The 12,831-nt window shown below is 52.0% G+C and overlaps 1 protein-coding gene across 1 annotated transcript in view; it reads right to left on the reverse strand.

The window, feature by feature from the left end:
• Positions 1–12,831, reverse strand: part of LOC144611187 (serine/threonine-protein kinase WNK3-like) — a 91,472-nt gene that overhangs the window by 37,342 nt on the left and 41,299 nt on the right. The window contains exons 4-7 of the mRNA XM_078430239.1: positions 11,676–11,896; positions 6,094–6,251; positions 3,443–3,531; positions 273–492 (exon numbers count right to left, since the gene is read on the reverse strand). Of these exons, the coding sequence (XP_078286365.1) occupies positions 273–492; positions 3,443–3,531; positions 6,094–6,251; positions 11,676–11,896 (688 nt within the window). The remainder of the gene's footprint in view (positions 1–272; positions 493–3,442; positions 3,532–6,093; positions 6,252–11,675; positions 11,897–12,831) is intronic.

Below are 12,831 nucleotides of genomic sequence, written 5' to 3' on the forward strand. Positions count from 1 at the left end.
TGGCGTGTGTCCGTTGGCGTGTGTCCGTGTGCGTGTGTCCGGGTGCGTGTGTCCAGGTGCGTGTGTCCGGGTGTGATTGTACCCGCACAATAAACATAAACTTACAGGTAAATTCTACAGGACTGTAAAACGACAGACAGACAGAGAGGGAGGGAGACAGAGAGGGAGACAGACAGGGAGGGAGACAGGGAGACAGACAGGGAGACAGGGAGACAGACAGACAGACAGGGAGCGAGGGAGGGAGGGAGGGAGGGGGTGATGAGAGTACTTGCCATTTCTTGCGCCACCTCTTCAGGGGTGTCTCGCTCCAGGTCGAAGCTGAACTCCAGCGCCTCGTTGTCTTTGTGCTTCCCCTTCAGCTTCTTGGGGTCTTCCACCCAGATGCGCAGCGAGAGCGATGACTCCTGCCCGCTGTCCTCCTTGGCCAGCTCGATCCGCAGCCCCGTGTCCTCTGCGAAGAAGGCGTAGCTCAGGAGGTCCTTTATGGCCAGCCTGTGGGTGTGGGCGACGGCACAGAGGTTAGTGGCGGCACTGGGAGGGCAAACGCACAACAGCAGCGTTCTGGAGGAAGCCAACATGACCTGCATCACCACAATAATGGACTAAACGTATAAGATTATTAAGGGGTTGGACATGTTAGAGGCAGGAAACATGTTCCCAATGTTGGGGGAGTCCAGAACAAGGGGCCACACACAGTTTAAGAATAAGGTGTGGGCCATTTAGAACGGAGATGAGGAAAAACTTTTTCAGTCAGGGAGTTGTGAATCTGTGGAATTCTCTGCCTCAGAAGGCAGTGGAGGCCAATTCTCTGAATGCATTCAAGAGAGAGCTAGATAGAGCTCTTAAAGATAGCGGAGTCAGGGGGTATGGGGAGAAGGCAGGAACGGGGTACTGATTGGGAATGATCAGCCATGATCATATTGAATGGCGGTGCGTACAGGCTCGAAGGGCCGAATGGCCTCCTCCTGCACCTATTGTCTATTGTCTATAAGGCAGCACCAACTCCGATGGACAGGCCATGTCCAACACACATCTCCCTAAACAGATCCTGCACTCTCAACTGAAGGAAGGTCGGCGGGCCCCAAAGAAACGCTTCAAGGACAACATCAAGAACAGTCTGAAGAAATTCCACATCACATCCAGCAACTGGGAGCACAGGCCCCCCTGAAGGAAATCCGTGCTGGAAGTAGCCGCACGCCATGAAACGGGACTACGCCGTGCCGCAGGGAGAAAGCAACAGCACCGCAAGGAGAGAGAGTAGGGGGCTCAACCACGACCAACCATCACTAGTCTCCCCTGCCCATGTTGCACCAAGGTGTGTGGATCACGGATCGGCCTCTACAGACATCTGCAGACCCACAAGTAGACGACCCCATGGAGAGGACTGAACTGGGAGGGATCGACGATCGTTTCGCTCAACACCTCCGCTCAGTCCGCCTGAACCAACCTGATCTCCCGGTGGCTCAGCACTTCAACTCCCCCTCCCACTCCCAGTCTGACCTTTCTGTCCTGGGCCTCCTCCATTGCCAGAGTGAGGCCCAGCGCAAATTGGAGGAACAGCACCTCATATTTCGCTTGGGTAGTTTACACCCCATTGACTTCTCTAACTTCAGATAGTCCCTGCTTTCCCTCTCAGTTCCCCTCCCCCTTCCCAGTTCTCCCACTAGTCTCCCTGTCTCCGACTACATCCTATCTTTGTCCCGCCCCCTCCCCTGACATCAGTCTGAAGAAGGGTCTCGACCCGAAACGTCACCCATTCCTTCTCTCCAGAGATGCTGCCTGACCCGCTGAGTTACTCCAGCATTTTGTGTCTATGGTCTTGCTTCGAGGAACCGCCGATGATGATGAGTCGTGGCACGCCACATCTTGCTCTTACGTTTAGAGATGTGGGAGGACGTGCAAACTCCACCGGGGTCAGGGTCAAACCCGGGTCTCCGGCGCCGTGAGGCAGCGGCTCTACCACTGCCTGCCGTCCACAGGTTGTGGAGCCGCAGAGCTGAACCGTACAGAAGATAGACACAAAATGCCGGAGCAACTCAGCGGGTCGGACAGCACCTCTGGAGAAAAGGAATAAGTAACATTTCGGGTCGAGACCCTTCTTCAGGGTCAGTGGGGAGAGAGAGACTAGAGGTACGAAAAAGTACAGAACAAATCAGAGCCGGCACCGATGACCTGGGAAAGGTGGAGCCCACAATGGTCAATTGTTGACTGCGGAAGACGTGCTAACGAAGGGATACAAACATTGAAACTAGGGGGGGGGTAGGATCATCGGTGCCGGCTCAGATTTGTCCTGTCCCTTTTCAAGCCTCTAGTTTCCCTCTCGCCTGATTCCCAGTCCGAAGAAGGGTCTTGACCCAAAGTGTCACCTTTCCACATTCTCCAGAGATGCTGCCTCTTCTGCTGAGTTACTCCAGCATTTTGTGGCGACCTTGGGTGTAAACCAACATCAACCAGGGAGCCCTTGTTCGCTCTACACCATCCCACCTTTTCCAGTCACCACCACCCCCACCCTGATACCCATCACCACCCCCACCCCCCCACCCACCGCCCTGACAGCCACCGCCACCCCCACCCTCTGCCCCCACCCTCCACCCCCACCCACCGCCCCCCACCCTGACATCCACCGTCACCACCACCCCCACCCTCTGCCCCCCACCCTGATACCCATCACCATCCCCACCCCCCCACCTACCGCCCTGACACCCACCGCCACCCCCACCCACCACCACCCCCACCCACCACCAACCCTATGCCCCCCACCCTCTGCCCTGACAACCACCACCACCCCCACCCACTGCCCTTCGCCCTGACACCCACCTCCACCCCCACCCACCACCACCCCCACCCTCCACCCTGATACCCACCAACATCCACCGCCATCTCCACCCCACTTCCCCCACCCTCCGCCCTGGTATTCACCACCACCCCACCCTCTGCCCTGACACCCTCCACCTCCCACCCTCCACCACCCCCCAACCCTCCGCCCTGACACCCTCCACCTCCCACCCTCCACCACCCCCCCCACCCACCCTCCGCCCTGACACCCACCACCATCCCCACCTTCCGCCCTGACACCCACCACCACCCCCCCTCACCCTCCGCCCCCACCCTGACACCCACCACCACCCCCTCACCCTCCGCCCCCCCACCCTGATACCCACCTACCCCCCACCGCCCCCCCCACCCTGATACCCACCGCCCCCCCCACCCCGCACCCTGATACCCACCATCACCTTCCGCCCTGACACCCACCTACATCCACTGCCACCCCCACCCCCCTTCCCCCACCTTCCACCCTGGTACCCACCACCACCCACCCTCCGCCCTGACACCCACCACCCCCCCACCCTCTACCCTCCGCCCTGACACCCACCCCCTGCCCCCAACCTCCACCCCCCCACCCTGATACCCCCCCCCCCTCCGCCCCCACCCTGACACCCACCTTTCCGTTTTGTTCTGCCGGATACATCCTTCAATGATCTCCTTGATCTCGGGATCGCTGACTTTATTGAAGCTGGCGGGTTTGATGCCCTGAGGACAAGACACAAGGGCGGTTTAGTCAGCAGCACGGTGGCAGCAGCAGCGGTAGAGTTGCTGCCTGACAGCTCTCACAGCGCCAGAGACCCGGGTTCCATCCCGACTACGGGCGCCATCTGTACGGAGTTTGTACGTTCTCCCCGGGACCTGCGTGGGTTTTCTCCGAGATCTTTGGTTTCCTCCCACACTCCAAAGACGTGCAGGTTTGTAGGTAAATTGGCTTGGTAAATGTGAAAATTGTCCCTAGTGTGTGTAGGATAGTGTTAGTGTGCGGGGATCGCTGGCTGGCGGTGGGCCGAAGGGCCTGTTTCCTCGCTGTATCTCTAAACTAAACACCCTATAAAGCCTTCCCTGCTGTCAGCACTGCTGTAGAGCCACAGAGTGATACAGTGTGGAAACAGGCCCAACTTACCCACACCTGCCAACATGCCCCATCTACACTAGTCCCACCTGCCTGCGTTTGGTCCATATCCCTCTAAACCTGTCCTATCCATGTGCCTGCCTAAATGTTTCTTAAATGTTGCGATAGTCCCTGCCTCAACTGTCTCCTCCGGCAGCTCGTTCCATACACCCACCACCCTCTGTGTGTACACTTCTCCGTGGATTGTCAACTTGTCGTGGTGAAGAAGCTTGTGTGGTCCAGAGAGCGATGCCGTCTGGAGCTACGCTCCTGGTAGGGTCAACCATGGCGGTATGGTCAAGGGGGAGGTCCCTGATAAAGAGCAATCCAACCAAGACCTCAACGGTGGAACAGGATGACGGCTGTATTTAGTGGAGCGTCACGACGGCTGGGAAGGCGGATGGATGAAGGCTGCAGCAGAAAAGGGTCCCCGGTCGTCTTGGACTCCATGCCACTGGATCCTGACCCAGATCTGTCGAGGACCGTGTGGTGGCTGTCTGTGCACCAGTCTCCCCACGTTAAACAAAGTCACATAGAAACATAGAAAATAGGTGCAGGAGTAGGCCATTCGGCCCTTCGAGCCTGCACCGCCATTCAATATGATCATGGCTGATCATCCAACTCAGTATCCTGTACCAGCCTTCTCTCCATACCCCCTGATCCCTTTAGACACAAGGGCCACATCTAACTCCCTCTTAAATATAGCTAATGAACTGGCCTCAACTACCTTCTGTGGCAGAGAATTCCACAGATTCACCACTCTCTGTGTGAAAAAAAACTTTCTCATCTCGGTCCTAAAAGACTTCCCCCTTATCCTTAAACTGTGATCCCTGGTTCTGGACTTCCCCAACATCGGGAACAATCTTCCCGCATCTAGCCTCTCCAACCCCTTAAGAATTTTATATGTTTCAATAAGATCCCCCCTCAGTCTTCTAAATTCCAGCGAGTACAAGCCGAGTCTATCCAGTCTTTCTTCATATGAAAGTCCTGCCTTCCCAGGAATCAATCTGGTGAACCTTCTCTGTACTCGCTCTATGGCAAGAATGTCTTTCCTCAGGTTAGGAGACCAAAACTGTACGCAATACTCCAGGTGCGGTCTCACCAATGCCCTGTACAACTGTCACGCAAGGGCATCCTCTATGGAGAGGACAGTCATACTCGCTTGGAGTGACCGCCAATGATGTGTGTACACAGACTCCGTGTACAACTAGTCGTGTGTGCAGCTGGTCGAGCCGCTGCCTTACAGCGCCAATTCCTGGGTTCGATCCTGACCCTGGGAGCAATCTGTGCGGAGTTTGCACGTTCTCTTTGTGACCGCGTGGGTTTCCTCCAGGTGACTTTAATTTAGACTTTGGAGAAACAGAGCGGAAACAGGCCCCTTTGGCTCACGTGTCGGTACCGAACAAAGCATCAAAGGTTATGGGGAGAAGGGAGGAGAATGGGGTTGAGAGGGAAAGAAAGATCAGGCAGCAGAGGAGACTTGATGGGCCGAACGCCAGAGTTTGAACTTGATAAGTAAGGGGATCAGGTTAGGTGGGAAAGGCAGGAGAAAGGCCTTCTCCCCATATCCCTTGATACCACTAGCCCCTAGAGCTCTATCTAACTCTTTTAAATCCATCCAGTGAATCGGCCTCCACTGCCCTCTGTGGCAGAGAATCCCACAAACTCACAACTCTCTGGGTGAAAAAGTTTCTTCTCACTTCAGTTTTATTCTTAGACTGCCTTTATTCTTAGACTGTGTGGCCCCTGGTTCTGGACTCCCCTAACATTGGGAACATGTTTCCTGCATCTAGCTTGTCCAGTCCTTTTATAATTTTATATGTCTCTGTAAGATCCCCTCTCATCCTTCTAAACTCCAGTGAATACAAGCCCCGTCTTTCCAATCTTTCCTCATATGACAGTCCCGCCATCCCGGGGATTAACCTGTCTTTCTTCGGCTTAAACCAGCATCTGCAGTACTTTCCATCAGATTGTTGATTGGTGCGGGTGTCAGGGGTTATGGAGAGAAGGCAGGAGAATGGGGATGGGAGGGAGAGATAGATCAGCCATGACTGAATGGTGGAGTAGACTCGATGGGCTGAATGGCCTAATTCTACTCCTATGACTTGTGGCTTGTCCCCGAAAAATACAAAGAGTGCTCTACAATCAAAACTTACGCTGGTTACTTTGCGGTAGATCTGGGCAGCGTTCTGGCATTCGGAGTAAGGGTATTCTGAGGTAGCCATCTCCAGCATGCACATTCCAAAGGCGTAGACGTCAACTGATTCATCGTAATGTTCTTCATACATTTCCGGAGCCATGAATTCTGGGGTTCCTGCCAGGGGAAAGAAGCGTACAACATAGAACAGTACAGCGCCAGAACAGGCCCTTCAACCCGCAATGTCTGTGCCAAACATGACGCCAAGATGGACTAAACGCTTACACTATTTCTAAATGGGGAGAGAATCCAGAAATAGGACGTGCAAAGAGACTTGGGAGTGCTGGTGCATGATTCCCAAAAAGTCAACTTGTAAGTTAATTTGTGCGGCACGGTGGCGTAGCAATAGACAATAGGTGCAGGAGGAGGCCATTCAGCCCTTCGAGCCAGCACCGCCGTTCAATGTGATCATGGCTGATCATCCACAATCAGTACCCCGTTCCTGCCCTCTCCCCATACCCCCTGACTCCGCTATCCTTAAGAGCTCTATCCAGCTCTCTCTTGAATGCATTCAGAGAATTGGCCTCCACTGCCTTCTGAGGCAGAGAATTCCACAGGTTTACAACTCTCTGAGTGAAAAAGTTTTTCCTCCGTTCTAAATGGCCTCCCCCTTATTCTTAAACTGTGGCCCCTTGTTCTGGACTCCCCCAACATTGGGAACATGTTTCCTGCCTCTAACGTGTCCAACCCCTTAATAATCTTATACGTTTCGATAAGATCTCCTCTCATCCTTCTAAATTCCAGTGTATACAAGCCTAGTCGCTCCAGTCTTTCAACATATGATAGTCCCGCCATTCCGGGAATTAACCTAGTTGCAATAGAGTTGCCTTACAGCAAATGCAGCGCCGGAGACCCGGGTTCAATCCCGACTACGGGCGCTGCCTGTATGTAGTTTGTACGTTCTCCCCATGACCTGCGTGGGTTTTCTCCGAATACTTCGGTTTCCTCCCACACTCCAAAGACTAAAAGGTTTGTCGGTGAATTGCCTTGGGTTTGTATACTTGGTATATTTGTGAATTGTCCCTAGTGTGTTTAGGATAATGTTAAGAAAATAACTGCAGATGCTGGTACAAATTGAAGGTATTTATTCACAAAATGCTGGAGTAACTCAGCAGGTCAGGCAGCATCTCAGGAGAGAAGGAATGGGTGACGTTTCGGGTCGAGACCCTTCTTCAGTCTGAGAAGGGTCTCGACCCGAAACGTCACCCATTCCTTCTCTCCTGAGATGCTGCCTGACTTGCTGAGTTACTCCAGTATTGTGTGAATAAATACCTAGGATAATGTTAATGTGCGGGGATCGCTGGTCGGTGTGGACTCGGTGGGCCGAAGGGCCCATTTCCGCGCTGTATATCTGAACTAAACTAAAAAGTTGAAACGGTAGTAAGGAAGGCAAACACAATGCTAGCATTTACTTCAAGAAGGCTGGAATACAAAAATACAGATAGAAACATAGAAACATAGAAAATAAGTGCAGGAGTAGGCCATTCGGCCCATCGAGCCAGCACCACCATTCAATTGATGATCATGGCTGATCATCCAGAATCAGTACCCCGTTCCTTTCTCCCCATATCCCTTGATTCCGTTAGCCCTAAGAGCGAAACTAAACTCTAAGTTTTGTGCAGTTGTGTACAGTTTTGGTCTCCTAATCTGAGGAAATACATTTTAGCCTTAGAGGGAGTACAGAGAAGGTTCACCAGATTGATCCCTGGGATGGCAGGACTTTCATATGAAGAAAGACTGGATAGACTGGGCTTATACTCGCTGGAATTTAGAAGACTGAGGGGGAATCTTATTGAAACATATAAAATTCTTAAGGGGTTGGACAGGCTAGATGCGGGAAGATTGTTCCCGATGTTGGGGAAGTCCAGAACCAGGGATCACAGTTTAAGGATAAGGGGGAAGTCTTTTAGGACCGAGATGAGAAAACATTTCTTCACGCAGAGAGTGGTGAGTCTGTGGAATTCTCTGCCGCAGAAGGTAGTTGAGGCCAGTTCATTGGCTATATTTAAGAGGGAGTTAGATGTGGCCCTTATGGCAAAAGGGATCAGGGGGTATGGAGAGAAGGCAGGTACAGGTTACTGAGCTGGATGATCAGCCATGATCATATTGAATGGCGGTGCAGGCTCGAAGGGCCGAATGGCCTACTCCTGCACCTATTTTCTATGTTTCTATGTCATGCTGAGATTTTGTAAGGTGCTGGTCAGGCCGCATTTGGAGTATGGTGAGCTGTTATCGGCTTCATATCTGAGGAAGGATGTGCTGGCTCTGGAGAGGGTCCAGAGGAGGTCTACAAGAACGATCCCAGGAATGAGTGGGTTAACATATGATGAGCGTTTGACGGCACTGGGCCTGTACTCGCTGGAGTTTAGAAAGATGAGGGGGGACCTCATTGAAACTTAACAAATGGTGAAAGGCCTGGGTAGAGTGGATGTGGAGAGGATGTTTCCACTAGTGGGAGAGTCTAGGACCAGAGGGCACAGTCTCAGGATAAAGGACGTACCTTTAGAAAGGAGATGAGGAGGAATTTCTTTAGCCAGAGGGTGGTGAATCTGTGGGATTCATTGACACAGGTGGTTGTGGTGGCCAAGTTAATAGGTGCTTTTAAAGCGGAGATTGACAGATTCTTGATTAGTAAGGGTGTCAACGGTTCTAGGGGGAAGGCAGGGGAATGGAGTCGAGAGGGAAAGATAGATCAGCTATGATGAATGGCAATTTTTCCAGGGGACCAATTAACCTACAAACCTGCACGTCGTTGGGACGTGGGAGAATCGGAGCACCCGGGGAAAACCAACGCCTTCACGGGGAGAGCGTACAAACCAAAGATACTAGAGGAGCAAGATAGACCACTCCGTTGAAATCGCCTATACTGAAGTGTAGTACGCAAAGGAGCGTAACAGCCGCCATTTTAGTAAGCAAAGCCCACCGTTCGCTATAGAAACATAGAAACTAGGTGCAGGAGTAGGCCATTCGGCCCTTCGAACCTGTACACACCGCCATTCAATATGATCATGGCTGATCATCCAACTCAGTATCCCGTACCTGCCTTCTCTCCATACCCCCTGATCCCTTTAGCCACAAGGGCCACATCTAACTCCCTCTTAAATATAGCCAATGAACTGGCCTCAACTACCTTCTGTGGCAGAGAATTCCACAGATTCACCACTCTCTGTGTGAAAAAAAACGTTCTCATCTCGGTCCTAAAAGACTTCCTCCTTATCCTTAAACTGTGACCCCTTGTTCTGGACTTCCCCAACATCGGGAACAATCTTCCTGCATCTAGCCTGTCCAACCCCTTAAGAATTTTGTAAGTTTCTATAAGATCCCCCCTCAGTCTTCTAAATTCCAGCGAGTACAAGCCGAGTCTATCCAGTCTTTCTTCATATGAAAGTCCTGCCATCCCAGGGATCAATCTGGTAAACCTTCTCTGTACTCCCTCTATGGCAAGAATGTAAAAGAACTCCCTCCATGCCTCTTGCAGTGTAATCAGTGTTTTGGGGGAACAGTATGTGTGATGATACCATTCAAATGTAGAATATATCTCATCTATCAATTCACAGATTTTTGTTATTCTTCTTTTGAAATGTTTCTGCACGTTTCTGCCTACTAAAATGGCGCCATGACATACTACGGTTTTGTATGGTCGAGTGGTCCATCTTGCTCCTCTAGTATCTTTGGTACAAACTCTGTGCAGACAGCACCCGTGATCAGGATCAAACCCAGGTCTCTGGCACTGTGAGGCAGCAACTCTACCACTGGGTCACCGTGAGATGCAGGGGCCAACTTTCTGCCAATGCTAATCCCAGCGTCAGTGGTCGGTTTGTCACCCTCAACCACCATCGCCAACAAGTACTCCAAGTGTGGTGTTCACGTTTTATCACCATGTCATAGCAAAGATGTTGTCAAGCTGGAAAGGGTGCAGAGAAGATATACACAGCCAATCAGCCAAAACATTATGACCTGATGAGCCAAAACATTACGCCCACCTGCCTAATATGCTGTTGGTCCTCCGTGTGCAGCCGCATACGCAGCAGGGTGCGATGCACTGTGTGTTTAGAAGGATAAGAGGAGATCTTATCGAAACATATAAGATTATTAAGGGGTTGGACACGTTAGAGGCAGGAAACATGTTCCCAATGTTGGGGGAGTCCAGCACAAGGGGCCACAGTTTAAGAATAAGGGGTCGGCCATTTAGAACTGAGATGAGGAAAAACTTTTTCAGTCAGAGTTGTAAATCTGTGGAATTCTCTGCCTCAGAAGGCAGTGGAGGCCAATTCTCTGAATGCATTCAAGAGAGAGCTAGATAGAGCTCTTAATGATAGCGGAGTCAGGGGGTATGGGGAGAAGGCAGGAACGGGGTACTGATTGAGAATGATCAGCCATGATCACATTGAATGGCGGTGCTGGCTCGAAGGGCTGAATGGCCTCCCCCTGCACCTATTGTCTATTGTCTATTGTATTGTGACACATTCCTCCCATGACCACCATTAACATTTTCCGTGACTTTGTGCCACAGTCGATCTGTCGGTTCGGACCAGACGGGATAGCCTTCGTTGCCCTCACGCATCGATGAGCCTTGGGCGCCTGTCACCAGTTTGTGGTTTATCCCTCCTCGGACCACTGCCGGTCGGTACTCACCACTGCTGACCGGGAGCACCCCACAAGCCTTGCCGTTTCAGAGATGCTCTGACCCAGTCGTCTGGCCAGAACAATTTGGCCCTTGTCAGTCGCTCAGGTCTTTACTCCTGTCCATTTCTCCTGTCCACCTCAACTTCAAGAACTGACTGTTCACTTGCTGCCTAATATATCCCACCCCTTGACAGGTGCCATTGTAACAAGATAACCAATGTTATTCACTTCGCCTGTCAGTGGTCATAATGTTTTGGCTGATCGGTGTATGAGGATGTTGAGGACATCTCCAGGCCAGCACAGTGGCGCAGCGGTAGAGTTGCTGCCTTTCAGCGCCAGAGACCTGGGTTCGATCCTGACCACGGGTGCTGTCTACACGGAGTTTGTACGTTCTTCCTGTTACTGCATTGGGTTTTCCCCGTGTGCTCCGGTTTCCTCCCACACTCCAAAGACGTACAGGATTAGAGGTTAATTGGCTTCGGTAATGGTGGGTTGTGTTTAGTTTATTGTCACGTGTACCGAGGTACAGTGAAAAGCTTTTGTTGAGTGCTATTCCGTCAGCGGAAAGACAATACATGATTACAATCGAGCCGTCCACAGTTTTCAGACACATGATAAAGGGAATAACGTGAATAACGTTTAGTGCAAAATAAAAGTAAATTGTCCCGAGTGTGTAGGTATTGCTAGGGTTCGGGGAGATTGCCGGTCGGCACGGACTCGGTGGTCCGAAGGCCATAAGGAATAGGAGTAGAATTAGGCCATTCGGCCCATCAAGTCTACTCCACCATTCAACCATGGCTGATCTATCTCTCCCTCCTAACCCACGGATTCCGAAACAGGGACTGTTTCCGCGCTGTACGTCCAAACTAATCTACGTCAAAGCACAAAAGGGCAATTAAATACTTTTAACGTTACCTATCACACTCTTTGCGAAGGATGTGCGCATCAGGGTCGCGAGTCCCAGGTCTCCGATCTTGACGGATCCGGTGGGCCCGGTGATGAAGATGTTGTCGCATTTCAGGTCGCGGTGGACGATGGGTGGCGTGCGGGTGTGCAGGAACTGCAGGCCCTTCAGGATCTGCCTGCACCAGCTGCGCAGGACCTTGGGTTTCATCACCTTGAACCGTTTCAAGTATCTGAGGAGGAGGAGGCAACAGTCCACGCTGGTTAACATGGGCCTTGCCCTGTCATAGTTGTAGAGTCACGTAGCGCGGAAACAGGCCCTTTGGCACCTTGTCCGCGCCGACCAACCAACATGCGCCATCTACACTAGTCATAGAGCATGGAAACAGGCCTTTCAGCCCACCTTGTCCACGCCGACCAACATGCCCCATCTACACTAGTCATACAGCATGGAAACAGGCCCTTCGGCCCACCTTGTCCACGCCGACCAACATGCCCCATCTACACTAGTCACACAGCGTGGAAACAGGCCCTTCAGCCCACCTTGTCCATGCCGACCAACATGCCCCATCTACACTAGTCATACAGCGTGGAAACAGGCCCTTCGGCCCAACTTCCCATGCCGACCAACATGCCCCATTTACACTAGGCCCACCTGCCTGCATTTGTGCCATATAACTCGTCCTATCCATGTACCTGTCAAATCATCCCTTAAATGTTATCTCTATAGTACCAGCCTCAACTACCTCCTACCACCCTTTGTGTAAAAGAGTTGTCTCTCAGGTTCCCATCAAATCTCTCCCCATAGACAGCACCCGTAGTCAGGATCGGCATAGGGGCGGCACGGTAGCGTAGCGGTAGAGTTGCTGCCTTCCAACGAATGCAGCGCCGGAGACCTGGGTTTGATCCCGACTACGGATGCTGTCAATACGGAGTTTGTACGTTCTCCCCGTGACCTGCGTGGGTTTTCTCCGAGATCTTCGGTTTCGTCCCGCACTCCAAAGACGTACATGTTCGTAGGTTAATTGGCTTGGTAAATGTAAAACAAAACAAAATTGTCCCTAGTGGGTATAGGATAGTGTTAATGTGCGGGGATCGCTGGTCGGCGCGGACCCGGTGGGCCGAAGGGCCTGTTTCTCTAAACTAATGGAACCCGGGTCTCTGGTGC

Source organism: Rhinoraja longicauda, chromosome 39 (assembly GCF_053455715.1).
Source record: "Rhinoraja longicauda isolate Sanriku21f chromosome 39, sRhiLon1.1, whole genome shotgun sequence".
In the NCBI taxonomy this organism is placed as follows: Eukaryota; Metazoa; Chordata; class Chondrichthyes; order Rajiformes; family Arhynchobatidae; genus Rhinoraja; species Rhinoraja longicauda.